This window comes from Danio rerio, chromosome 21 (genome assembly GCF_052040795.2).
Source record: "Danio rerio strain M-AB ecotype USA chromosome 21, GRCz13ab, whole genome shotgun sequence".
NCBI lineage: Eukaryota > Metazoa > Chordata > Actinopteri > Cypriniformes > Danionidae > Danio > Danio rerio.
This window is the reverse complement of record NC_141041.1, coordinates 45,275,329-45,290,000: the sequence shown is the minus strand read 5'-3', so window position 1 is coordinate 45,290,000 and position 14,672 is coordinate 45,275,329. Positions and strand designations below refer to the sequence as shown.

At 35.3% G+C, this 14,672-nt stretch overlaps 1 protein-coding gene across 5 annotated transcripts in view; it reads right to left on the bottom strand.

Moving 5' to 3' along the window:
• ssh2b (slingshot protein phosphatase 2b) overlaps positions 1 to 13,622 on the bottom strand; it is a 65,309-nt gene extending 51,687 nt beyond the window's left edge. For 4 of the 5 annotated variants that reach the window (XR_015519628.1, XM_087299934.1, XM_087299935.1 and 1 more), the window contains exons 1-2: positions 13,434 to 13,622; positions 5,297 to 5,340 (exon numbers count right to left, since the gene is read on the bottom strand). Coding sequence is in view for 4 of the 5 variants with exons in the window: in XM_087299934.1 (XP_087156060.1) it covers positions 5,297 to 5,340; positions 13,434 to 13,496 (107 nt within the window). In the remaining variant the exon portion in view is untranslated. 5 annotated transcript variants of the gene reach the window in all.
• Between the last annotated feature and the right edge of the window lie 1,050 nt (positions 13,623 to 14,672).

The following is a 14,672-nucleotide window of genomic DNA, read 5'->3' as shown; positions in this document are numbered from 1 at the left end:
TAGATAGATAGATAGATAGATAGATAGATAGATAGATAGATAGATAGATAGATAGATAGATAGATAGATAGATAGATAGATAGATAGATAGATAGATAGATAGATAGATAGATAGATAGATAGATAGATAGATAGATAGATAGATAGATAGATAGATAGATAGATAGATAGATAGATAGATATATATATATATATATATATATATATGGGCAATTCCATGCAAATGTCAACCTTGCCATAAAAAATAATTTAGTTTTCACCAAAATAGACAAACCGTTTCTACATTTTTTGTGTTAGCAAGTATTTTACAGTACTGTAAAAATACTCGTAAATGTTTCTGTCAGTATTTCAAACTATTATATTTAATTTGCCAAAATCACACAAGTGGCTATTTCACAGCTGTCACATCCATAACGACACTTTTTCTTCATAAATGCAAAAATGTCAAATAAAATAAAATCAATCATTATAATTCTATAGTGAGCCGACTCATACCTGTTTGATAAGCATTGTTTCTTTTGGGTTGTATATATCATATATATAAGTCAGAATTATTAGCCCCTCTGGATTATTAGCGCCCCTGTTTATTTTTTTTCCCCAAATTTTTTTCTGTTCTGGGAAGATTGTTTCAGCACATTTCTAAGCATAATAGTTTTAAAAACTAATTTCTAATAACTGAATTATTTTATCTTTGCCATGATGACAGTAAATAATATTTTACTAGATATTTTTCAAGACACTTCTATACAGCTTAAAGTGACATTTAAAGGCTTAACTAGGTTAATTAGGTTAACTAGGCAGGTTAGGGTAATTAGGCAAGTTATTGTATGATGATGGTTTGTTTTGTAGACTATCGAAAAAAAAAATTAGCTTAAAGGGGCTAATAATTTTGTCCCAAAAATGTTTTTTGAAAAATTAATAACTGCTTTTATTCTAGCCGGAATAAAACAAATAAGACTTTCTCCAGAAGAAAAAATATTATCAGACATACTGTGAAAATTTCATTGCTCTGTTAAAAATCATTCACTTTTAAGACATTACTAACTTTTGGAGGATCTTTACGAAAGCCTTTTTAATTATATCAATGCAGCTACTCATGCAATTCCATCTAAACCAGGGGTGTCCAAACTCTGTAGTGGATGGCCGGTGTCCTGCATATTTTAAATCCAACCCGAATTAAACACACCCGAACCAGCAAATCAAGCTCTTTCTAGGTATACTAGAAACTTCCAGGCGGGTGTGTTAAAGCTAAACTATGCAGGACAGCAGCCTTCCAGGACCCAGTTTGCACACCCCTGATCTAAACAAACACATTCAATTGAAAAACATATATCTAACATTTAATATATTAAATAAAAGTGGTGATGAAAAATCAGGGCAAAACAACAGCAAACTCTGAACTGCTGTATTGTGGGATAAGAAACTTAAAATCTCTATAAAGATTACATTGACTATCATGCATGTGTTGATTGCGCAAAAGTAGGGCTGGGTTTCAGATTTTTTTTATTTTTCCAGTTTAGAAAATGATGATCAATAAGTCATGATAATATGTGTTTTTATGTTTATTTAACTTATTAACACAATTAACATAAACTGTTTTATTTAGGTTTGCGTTGTTGAGTCAATTTAAGCCATTTAAGTTGGTTTAACAATTTCAGTAAGAACGACTTTAACATGTGTAATCCATGTAAAATCCCTTTAAGATCATTATTAATGATTTTTAACTTCGTCCACTCATTTAAAGCACCGTTACATTTTTTTCTGATGAAATTATTGAGCTTCAAACGCTTGCTGTGTGTGTCCCTGCTGTGTGTGTGTGTGTGTGTGTGTCTATGTCCATGTCTGTATGGGAACTTTGTCACGCCATTGTGTGTGACTCATCGGCTTGAACTAACTCCACAACAATTATATAGTAAATAATCATTGGTAAATTTCTTACCGTAGTATTCTCACAAAATTGACGTTATATAACATTATTTTAATTAACCACGGAGCACTTACTGGAACTACTTCAGTCTACATAAATCATGTGACGATTATACATTTTAAACTTCCATTGTCGCCACTTTGTCTCTCTATTGCTTTGCTTTCAGTGCCACTAGTGAACATAACTAGTGAAGGCAGAGAGTCCTGCTTATTTTTCAAAGAACTTTTTTAGCTACTTGACTTTTTTTCTCCATTCAAACATGGCTGGGTGGTTACTAACACATTTTTCTGTTGTGTGAAAAACACATTTTAATATCGCTTTACAAAGACTTCAGTTTAAGACAACCACCGATTTTTTTTCCATAGACATTTATGGTAAAAAAATTTGAGCTGTGGTTACCAGAATTAAAATTTACAGTCAATTACCATTTTTCATTCATTTATTCACCAATGTTTTGAAGTACTCTACAGAATGTAGCTTTGTTACCAAGACAAAATCCTAACCATAAGCATGTGGAGATGAGAAAGTCATATGATGAACCAATCCAATCAAAACACAACTTTTCCCACGAGCAAAGATGAAGCATACTAATATATAAAGGGTGCTCTCAGTCATTCACACGAATACTCAACACCATCAGGGCAACACATCTAAAATTAAAGTAACGCAACAAACATTTATCAACATAACATAAAAACTGTTATGTACTTATCTCATAAGAAAATATACAAATAATGTCAACAAAATAAGCATAAATGCTGAAGTTTTATTTATATATATATATATATATATATATATATATATATATATATATATATATATATATATATATATATATATATATATATATATACACATACACAGTTGAAGTCAGAATTATTAGCCCCCTGAATTATTAGCGCCACTGTTTATTTTTTCCCCCCAATTTCTGTTCTGTTCTGGGAAGATTGTTTCAGCACATTTCTAAACATAATAGTTTAAAAAAACTTATTTCTAATAACTAATTTTATCTTTTCCATGATGACAGTAAATAATATTTGACTAGATATTTTTCAAGACACTTCTATAAAGATTAAAGTGACATTTAAAGGCTTAACTAGGTTAATAAGGTAAACTAGGCAGGTTAGGGTAATTAGTCAAGTTATTGTATGATGATGGTTTGTTCTGTATACAAAAAAAATTAGCTTAAAGGGGCTAATAATTTTGTCCCAAAAATGTTTTTTAAAAAATTAATAACTGCTTTTATTCTAGCCGAAATAAAACAAATAAGACTTTCTCCAGAAGAAAAAATATTATCAGACATACTGTGAAAATTTAATTGCTCTGTTAAAAATCATTTGGGAAATATTTAAAAAAGAAAATAAAAATGAAAAGGGGGCTAATAATTCTGACTTCAACTATATAAATAATGGGGGGGGGTTCGGGTTGTTCAGAAGACCCGCCCCTCACTGACAAAGGTGCAGAATTTGTTCCATACATGAGCTCATTCGTCCTATTTTGGCTGCTATGCCATCGTGTTGAAAATAATCCATTGAAAAAGGCTTTTAGACCTAGCAGAATCTTAAAGCAGAAGTTGGCTGTTGCTGACTTCAGCTAATCAGTTTTGGCAAACGCTAACAAATATTTTTCATGAGTAAAACATCCAGCTGTGCAAGAAAACATACAATTTTGGCATACGAAAAGTCATCTTTCTCTACAGTATTGTTGAGAAAACATTTTACAAGTAACTTTCATTTTAAATCTTGAAAGAGGTGTCAAGCACCAAAAGCGGCCCATATTAAAATTGAATTGAATACTATTTTGGGAAAAATAGTCAAAAAGTGTGGTTATGATGACCATCCAACAAGCTAATTCAGGGCAGTGTTTAAAATGTCACAAAAATGCAATATTTAAATTTCATAATTTGTTAGAAAATAAGGCGTACAATTGCAAAACGATCCACTTTAAAAAAAAAAAAAAAAAACAGAATTTTTTACCAGGCTGGCTACAGGCAAATGTCCCTATTAAGCATGTGAGCAATATGAAAATGATAATGATAAATTAATGATTGACCTCCTGATGGTCCTGATCATAAGCAAACCGCTCTATTAAGGACCATAATTGAGAAAAAACTGCCAGTTCTTAACAGCTATTCACACAGGACGAGACAGAACTTCTGACATGCTTGTAGAATTGAATTTCATGTGTGAGGTGCTGCAAAAGACACCAGAAAACAGAAAGTTTGAATACACCTGTCAAGAGGATGCTTACATAGAAACAACAATGGAAAAAGCAGGACGGTGTGGAATGCAAAATCCTGCAACTACTGCTCTACTTTGAGAGTTTGTTTGCATAATAGTGACGAGCTGAAAGAGGCTGTTATTATCTGTGTTTTTACACTAGTATAATAATAATACCATTAATAGCTTGTAACTAGTGTCATATTTATGTTGATTTTGAATTTGAAGTTCTATGACTATTTGGGCTGACCTCGATACCTAAATCTCAACTTTATATCTAAGGCATATTTCACGTTTCCTTATTTTATGTTATTTCAAAACATAAAAGATATGCTCAGTTCGCAATTACTCAACATTTACTCAGCCTCAAGTGGTTCCAACCTTCACAAGTTTCTTTTTTTTTTTTGTTAAACGCGAAAGAAAATAATGTAAAGAAAGCTCAAAACCTGTAACCATTGACTTCCATAATAGGAAAAACAAACACTATGTAAGTGAATGGTTTCAGGCGAAGCAGTGGCGCAGTAGGAAGTGTTGTCGCCTCACAGCAAGAAGGTCGCTAGTACAAGCCTCGGCTGGGTCAGTTGGCATTTCTGTGTGGAGTTTGCATGTTCTCCTCGTGTTCGTGTGGGTTTCCTCCGGGTGATCCGATTTCCCCCACAAGTCCAAAGACATGCGGTACAGGTGAATTGGGTAGGCTAAATTGTCCGTAGTGTATGAGTGTGTGTGTGTGTGTGAATGAGTGTTTGGGGATGTTTCCCAGAGAAAGGTTGCGGCTGGAAGGGCATCCGCTGCATAAAAACGTGCTGGATAAGTTGGCGGTTCATTCCGCTGTGGTGACCCAAGATTGATAAAGGGACTAAACCGACAAGAAAATGAATGAATGAATGATTGAATGGTTACAGGTTTCCAGCATTCTTCAAAATATCTTGTTTAGTATAGAAGAAACTCATATAAGTCTGAAACAAGTTAAGAGTGAGTAAATGATGACAATTTTAATTTGTGGGTGAACTATTCCTTCATTATGTTTTACTTTGCATATCTTGCATATTTAACAACCCAAACATCCTTTAAACATAATGACTTTGTATGACCCGTTCTAGTACCAACTACTGGCTCTTAAGACATTAACATTTCAGAAATAGGCTCTTACCTTCTGGGTTGAGATCGGCGATCATCTTCCCCACTGCCAGACTCCTGATAAAAAAAGAAGAAAGAAATTTATTCATTCATCTGTAGTGATATGTAAATATTGCCTCTGATTGTAAATATGAGGCCAAGAAAGAATGAAATACATTGCAAAGTTTAGCATAAAGCTAAACAAGAAATTCATTAAATCAACACTGTGCATGCAAATGCAAAGATTCAGTTGAGGTTATTGTGTTTTTTACACAGTATTAACATATTTTCAGTGCCCACTAAACATAATTTAACACCTGTAGATTGATTGTTTTGTCTCAAAACAGAGAATAAAATTGTTTCATTATTGCTTTTTGTTGTTGGTGCCATTCACTTCCACACAGTAGACTGTCCTCGCATTGGTCAAAGTTTCATGGTTTATTTTTAGTTTTGACATGGATCTGAGCACAAATGCCGTGTTCACATTTGCCCAAATGAACCAAGCTAAGAGGGCAAATACTCTAGGTTCTGAAACAAACATCTAGGTGTGAATTTATTCTTAGGCATGGGCCGGTGTAAGATTCTGACGGTAAAAACATCAAGGTTTCACAGTATTGTGATCACTGCTCTAAAATATATCCTTTTAAAATGTCTGGATAAAAAAATAAAAGCTTTTTTTCCCTTTTGAACACTATATTTTATGTTGAGAAACATTTAAAATATTTTGGAACAGTACAAGTGTCAGGTTAAATGAAATATTGACTTCTGCTGTCTTCATTTGTTTTAAAAACAGGTTTTTACAATTTTAAACACCATCTTTTCTGCTGGAGATTTTGTTGTCCTAAAGAAAAAAATAGTAAATAAAAAATGTACACACCTTAGGAGCAGTGTTGCAGAAAATTTTGACAGTTTTAAAACCTTGACTTTTCCAAACCACGGCATACCTAGAAAATGCCTACCTAAGATATTTAAAATATATACAGTTAAAGTCAGAATTATTAGCCCCCTTTTTATTTTTATTTTATTTTTTATATATTTCCCAAATTATGTTTAACAGAGCAATGACATTTTTACAGTATGTCTAATAATATAATAATATTTTGTCTTCTGGAGAAAGTCTTATTTGTTTTGTTTCAGCTAGAATAAAAGTAGTTATTAATTTTTAAAAAAACATTTTTGGGATAAAATTATTAGCCCCTTTAAGCTATTTTTTTCGATACACTACAGAACAAACCATCATCATACAATAACTTGCCTAATTACCCTAACCTGCCTAGTTAACCTAATTAACCTAGTTAAGCCTTTAAATGTCACTTTAAGCTGTATAGAAGTGTCTTGAAAAATATCAAGTAAAATATTATTTACTGTCATCATGACAAAAATAAAATAAATCTGTTATTAGAAATAAGTTTTTAAAACTATTATGCTTAGAAATGTGCTGAAACGATCTTCCCTCCATTAAACAGTAATTGGGGAAACAAATAAACAGGGGCGCTAATAATACAGGGGGGCTAATAATTCTGACTTCAACTGTTTATTGACACGTCCCCTGCAGTACTGCAGTGACCTCTGCCGAAGACCCCTGCACTTTAAATATTAAACTTATTAAAACAACAGCTGTATGCTTTTGAAATCTAGAAAAGGAGAAAAGCACTGCTGTCCTGCAGTGCCATGCCATTTAATCACATAACTTCAACAAAGGCATTAATTGATTCCTATATATTTTGTTTGGGTAATGTCCCGCTCTGTCCTCCCACTATTGATCTGTCCAAGAATTCATGCTAGCTTTCTTGCCACTAATCAATAAATTTCATCTATCCGATTCAGCCTATTAGACCTCTCATGTCAGCGTCTGATGATGTCATGCTAAAGGTGAATGTGTTAAAGAGAGTTTAAAACTTGTAAAAAAAATTTAAAAAAAGTTTTAAAGAAAGAGTCGTGTCAGTGTTGCTATTCCAGAAAGGAGGTAAATTGACAAAAGGTAGTCACAATTCTATATTATTATTTATTTTTGTATTACATTTTTTGGTTTTGGTTCAGCTTTTTGGAGCAGTATGGAGGTGGATGCCACTTTTTGCATTCTGATACATTATTTTGATACATTATTTTTCTCCTGTTTCTGGTAGAGAGGGAGCAAGGTAAGATCTTTGTTTTTTCTTTTTAATTTTATTTTGAAAGTTTAGACAGTTGCTTCCTAAATCAGTTAGACATTTTGTTAGTTTGTTGTTTGTTTGTATTTTTGAAACCTACAATTACCCTAGGTCATTTTTTACCTAATCTTTAAATAAATGTATTTCTGGACATTGTATTAGGTGTAAGTGATTGTTGGAGTGCTAGGACAGGAGGAGAGTGATGATTGTTGGCTGCCCTGCCCTTTAGTGTTTGATTATTTAGTTAAATATTTTTCTATTATTATAATTGGCCTTGGTTGAAGCAGTGGCACAGTAGTGCTGTCGCCTCACAGCAAGAAGGTCACTGGTTCGAGCCTCAGCTCAGTTGGTGTGGAGTTTGCATATTCTCCCTGCGTTCGCATTGGTTTCCTCCGGTTTCCCCCACAGTCCAGAGACATGAAGTACAGGTGAATTGAGTAGGCTAAATTGTCCGTAGTGTATGTGTGTGTGTGTGTGTGTGTGTATGTTTCCCAGAGATGGGTTGTGGCTGGAAGGGCATCCGCTGCATAAAAACTTGCTGGATAAGTTGGCGGTTCATTCCGTTGTGGTGAACCCAGAATAATAAAGAGACTAAGTTGACAAGAAAACGAATGAATGAATAATTGGCCTCTAATTTTTTTATTTGGCAAAATTTAATTCTTTTTTTTCCCATTTATGTTATTTTGTTGCAAGTTTCCCTGGGCCTAGATAGGGGTGGCACGTAACAATTATATTCAGACTAGGCTGCACAATATTGTAAAAAATAGTCATGGCAATATTCTGTACTTTTGTGATATATTTTGCAATTTAAATATAATTTAACAATATGATTAAGACATATTTGGGGAAAAAATCACTTTTCACTGACAGAGAGTGCATCTGCATGAAATAAAACAAGTAATAAATAACTTAATTAATAGAATAGAGCAGAGGAACCAATTAAATAAAGTTATTTATGTTTTTTTTTGGACAGTCTAGCAGCATTTACATACAGGAATTCAATAATCAATAAAGTAGTAAACATCAGACGTGGATCAAAACCTTTAATAAAAGTTGTCCAAAACTACTCAAGGAACACCCATTGTTGTCTTAGGGCAATGTTGAAACACTTTTTTTAAACTACTTCAAAAGCTGACTATGATGTTAAAGCTACACATTGTATAATTCTTGTTCCCAAATGGTTTAAATTGCATTGAAATCTTAGTCACAGGACTTAAATATTATTTAGTTTATTAGGGTTAAACTATTCTTCTTATATCTTATATTATTCATTATATATGCGATGCCACTATTGTAGTCTCGCACATTACAATACCAATGCTGAAACTATGTACAGTGCAGCTCTAATTTAGACATATTGTGATAAAGGCTGACAGGACATTTAGAAACTTCCTATTTTCAAACAAATGACACCACGCGGAATAAATCTTTACCAGTGCAATTGGGTGACGATGATGACTAGAAACATGGTGAACACTTGCTTTCAAAGCGATTCTTACATCATTAGACCTCATTTGAATTGCATTGTATCAGTAAGCTTGAGACTTGCCATATTCTGAAAACAATCGAATGCAGCAGCAGCAACAAAACAAAAACTGGTTATCACAGAACTAATTCATCTCAAAGGAACTCAAGGCAGATATGACCCAAGATGGCCATGGTTTTGCATAAACCCAAACGAAAGCTCAGTGCTTTGCATTATGGAAATGCTTAACTCCATGAAATCTGTGTTCAAATCAATTGGTTTCTGAGCAGCAAATGACTCCCAGACCTCTAAATATTTGACTATGCAATTAATATGTTCAAATCGATTATATAATCATGCAGACTTTTTTAATGCACAAAACAGACTGCATAATTTGTTAAATTAGTTCATCAGAGAAAACAAATTTTAACTGTCCACAAAGTATGCAAAATTGGCATTAATCAGAGTTTTTTTTCTACCCTCTTGGTCTATTTTTTAAATATACTGTGGTCATTTAGTTCTATTTTATGTTTTAGCAGAAATGTTGTACAGCACAGTGGTCAACTACGGTTGTTTTTATTGTGCTTGATAAATAAATTTCCTCTCTCATGAAATTTCTTACAGATGTCAAATTATGAAAGATCTTAAATAACATATTACATGTCCAATAGTTCCATAACAGTTTTTAACACACTTATTAAAAATCCCCTGAAAGTAATATGAGGTCAAGAATCTATACTCAAAGAGATAATAGTTAAAGTGTATACTGGTTCCTCAATGGTATCAACTCCACCCCAAATGTTCAACTTCCAACCATGTAATAATGACCCAGATTTTACAAGCACCATCATGACTGCATTTCCAGCCACTATATTGACAACACTGAGATATCATATGACTCACTGGTGGTAAAAGCTAATTGCTTCAACGCAGGTCTAAGCTTTTATCCTGACATACAAAATGACCGGTAAAGGCAAACAATCTTCCCAGTTGAATGATTTTAAACTGGACTTTAACAGGAAGGGTTTCAAGGGGGATGCTTTGACATTTTGAGAAAAAAAGGTTTTCTAAATGTAGTTTCAGGGGCTGTGCTTACTAAATATGTGTGATATGATTTTTTAAATTAAATTGTACTATATTCATTCTTCCGTCTAAAGACTTAAGAAAAAACAAAGTGCAACATTGCCAGAAAGAAAAAGAAGATCATAAAAAAACTTAAACAATGATCTTTCACCAAGCAGCTACCAACTTAGTATGTGAAAATCACTCAAAAAGGACTGTGATGGGTTTAATCAAGGAAAGAACTGCAATCCTATTAAGCACCGCAAAAAAAAATTAAAATTATTAAATGAATAACATTTACTGCGGAGGCGAGGCAGTGGCGCAGTAGGTAGAGTGCTGTCGGCTCACAGCAAGAAGGTTGCTGGTTCGAACCTCAGCTCAGTTGGCGTTTCTGTTCGGAGTTTGCATGTTCTCCCTGCCTTTGCGTGGGTTTCCTCCGGGTGCTCCGGTTTCCCCCACAGTCCAAAGACATGCGGTACATGTGAATTGGGTAGGCTAAATTGTCCGTAGTGTATGAGTATGTGTGTGGATGTTTCCCAGAGATGGGTTGCGGCTGGAAGGGCATTCGCTGCGTAAAAACTTGCTATATAAGTTGGCGGTTCATTCCACTGTGGCGACCCCGGATTAATAAAGGGACTAAGCCGACAAAAAAAATGAATGAATGAATGAATGAATGAACATTTATTGCAAAATATCTACATAAAAATATTTCAAATTTAGCGGCACGGTGGCTCAATGGTAAGCACTGTCACCTCACAGCAAGAAGGTCGCTAGTTTGGATCAGTTGGTGTTTTTGCATGTTCTCCTTGTGTTCGTGAGGGTTTCCTCCACGATTTAAATGAATTGGGTAAACAAACATTGGCCGTAGTGTATGAGAGAGTGTGAATGTGACAGTGTATGTGTGTTTTCCAGTATTGGGTTGCAGCTGGAAGGGTATCCGTTGTGTAAAACATGCTGGAATAGTTGCCGGTACATTCAAGCCGAAAAAAAAATGAATGAATGAACTCATCTCAAATTTTTGAGAACGTAGACAGACCATCTTGATGACATCACTGGTGGAGCTTCAAAGGAGTGGGTGGAGCTATTGATTTCTTCTAGTGCACTTTGCTCCCTGTGGCTCTCTGGCTGCGTTCAAAACCGCATACTACTCGAGCAGGTACTACATTTGAATTTGATGTTACTTCACGACCATTAGAAAAACATGTTCTGTGAATGTGAGCAGTATGAATGAAATTTGTACGTGCTACATCCACCATTTGTCATTATCTTGTGACCTACAATCAGTTGCGCCGCTCTCGCACAGCATCATGGAATAGCATAGTACACTTCAGAATCTTGCAGGAAGTAGTAGGTCAGCTGTGTAGTTCTCAAATACTATTTTCAAACACTGTATGAATTGAGACATGATACTCAGCTCGCATACTTTTTTAAATAGGGCTGCACGATATTGGAAAAAGATTGACATTGCAATATTTTGTTTTTCAGCGATTTTCATTGCAATATGAAATATCTTTCACCAGATGGATTGAATGACTCTTTTTGAGAAGAATTCCCTATTACACAATGTTTGGGGTAATTTGTATAGAGGAGTGCATCTGCATAAATTATTAAAATGAACTCGGGATTTTTAAGGGGGAAACATACAAATGAGAGCGGAAAAAGTGCCTCATATTTGTCCAGCAAGTCTTAATGGCAGCTGAACACAAATATTTAAAAATCAAATGTAAAATGACACTTGACTGTCTTCACAATTTTTTTTTTAATTAAACTAGTCTTAAAGCTACAAATGCTATGTTTTCTGTGTCTGCATGCTCACTGGATATTTTTAAAAGGAAAAAAAAATTAAACAAATGCAATAAGAAACTTTGCTAATAATCTCCAAGCTCCTGGTCAAAAAAAAAGCAATGCTTGACCTTGCAGATCCAGCGATGTGACTATTAAGCACATTGATATCCATTGAGCACATTGAGATATCTATGCTGAAACTATATATTCTGCACCTCTAGCTTTTAACATACTATATAGTATGGAAGTACAGTATGTGATTTGGATACAGCCTCTATTTAGTGCAGGGATGGTAATATTTAGAAACTTCACAATCCGATTATGATTCTGTGAGTCACGATTCAATCTCAAAATGATTCTTAACCTACATTTTCCCTATTTCTTCTGCTGTACGTTTACATCTTTACAACAATTTTAACCAGAATCGGAGTTTCTGTGCTTTTGTTTAATAACTGGAATTTGCATGACATTTCTGTCATCATAAAAATTATTTATTTTATTAAAGAATTATTCAGGGAGTACAAGTTAATCTGTATTTAGGGGGTTATCTGTTAGTTCTCTATGTAGACAATAAAGTCTTCCAGAACTTATCTGTTGTGTTTATTGGGGTTCATCCCAATACATTTCATTCTATTTAAAGACATTTCCTATAGCACGATCGCCTCACAGCAAGAATATCGCTGGTTTGAGTCTCGGCTGGGTCAGTTGGCGTTTTTGTGTGGAGTTTGCATACTCTCTGTGTTGGAGTGGGTTTCCTCTGGGTGCTCCGGTTTCCCTCACAAGTCCAAAGACATGCGCTATAGGTATATTGGGTAAGCTAGATTGGCCATAGTGTGTGTGTGTGCATGGGTGTGTATGGATGTTTCCCAGTGATGGGTTGCAGCTGGAAGGGCATCCGCTGCGTAAAACATATGCTGGATAAGTTGGCAGTTCATTCCACTGTGGCGACCCCAGATTAATAAAGGGACTAAGCCGATAGCCGATAAATAATAGATACTCATATTTATAAGAATAGTTTCTTGAAAGTAACCATTGAGCTGTTATGTTTCATTTGAACAAAAAATAAAAATCACAATGCACAGTACTTTCTATAAATTAATATATAATTTTATTAATATAAATAACTATATTGTGAAGTAGTCCCAGACATGGTGATTATAAAATGTTATCATAAATAAGCTTTTTTTTACGCAAAAACGCTGCCTACTGTTAGTCAGTAACACATTTATAACCCCACCATTTCACACCATGCAGACAGTCTGTTTATTATGACAGTATTTCAGGGGGCAGCTGTGTTTACTTCCTGGTTCCAACACGACTTTCGTTTGAAGACCAATCGCATCGTCATCGGCAGATTTGCATATGATTATGAACTATCTGATACATTATCTAAAAAGACGCTTAGAGACATTTGAGCAATTATCACCAAACACTTCCTGTCTTTAACAAGCCCCTGCAAACAACCGGTAACGTTAGATTAAGCAGAAAATCTCTACAAAACAGACTTACACAACATATGTCTTACGCTCGCAGAGATGTTTGATAAGCCATAAGGGCAACGTAGTAATTTTGACTGTATATTTGACGCATGCGTGCTTCTATAGCGTCTGAGGACAAACGGACTAAATGAAACAGCGGAAATGAACCCAAAACTATACCGAGGCGGTGGAAGGTGTCGGAGAGGGGGAAAAAAGATGCTAGTCACTCACCGAAACGCACGGGCTGGATGTTGCGCTTGGAGTAGGCGACCGCTGCACAGTTACCAACGCCATTCAGGCTCCGGTAAACGGATACCTGAGAGAAACTGGCGGTGGCGAGACAGACATAATTGTGTCAAGGGATATCAGCCGCAGCTCGTCCGTTGCTACTGCTGTGTCGCGCTTCCTCTCTGAGACTGCAGTGCGCATGCGCCGAAACCCGCAGCTGTCAAGATTCAGTGGCCTCAAGCCATGGTTAACTGTCTGTGTACTGAACAAGCAAGTGCATTTAGCAATTAAAAAACTGGTTTAAAAGGCTCACCGTGAGTTTTTCTTAATAAATAGGCGTCTTCAAAGATTCCACAATAATAAAACAAAACATTGAATTAAACAAAAGAAGACAAAGAGATGGTTTACCTAAAAATTAGACATTAGTTATTTTACTCCAACTCCTATCATTGTGTGCATTTGTGTTTCTTCTGTGGAGCGTAAACACATTTCTCTTTCCATTGATTTTGTGTCACCAAAATACAGGAAAAGTCAGTGAGAAGGAATCGCCCGTCTCATAAACCAACATTCTTCAAACTATCTTCTTTTATATTCCACAGAGGGTGACGTGGTGGCGCAGTGGGTTGTGCTGTTGCCTCTCTGCAAGAAGCTTGCTGGTTCGAGCCTCGGCTGGGTCACTTGACATTTCTGTGTGGAGTTTGTATGTTCTCACAGTGTTCGCATGGGTTTCCTCCAGGTGCTCTGGTTTCCCCACAAGTCCAAAGACATGCGGTACAGGTGAATTGGGTAAGCTAAAATTGTCCGTGGTGTATGAGTGTGAATGAGAGTGTATGGGTGTTTCCCAGTGATGGGTTGCAGCTGAAAGGGCATCCGAAGCGTAAAACATATGCTGGTTAAGTTGGCGGATCATTCCGCTGTGGCGACCCCGGATTAATAAAGGGACTAAGCGGAAAAGAAAAAGAATAAATGAATATTCCTCAGAAGAAAGAAATGAATACAAGCTTTTAGCAACATAAGGCAATGACAGTTGATCAGAATAACACGTTTTCTTTGGTCTTAATTGAAAATCAGGGTTATTCCTCTAAACATTAACTACTTAAAGGGCCATGACACCCCCACTTTCGGTTAAAGTCTACTTCAGAATTTTTTCAAAAGATGCATGATTAATGGGCATGGAGCTCAGCGAGCATCGGGCAGGAGTGGGTGTGGCCAGCAGGGGAGAACGTGAGCGAACGAAGCTAG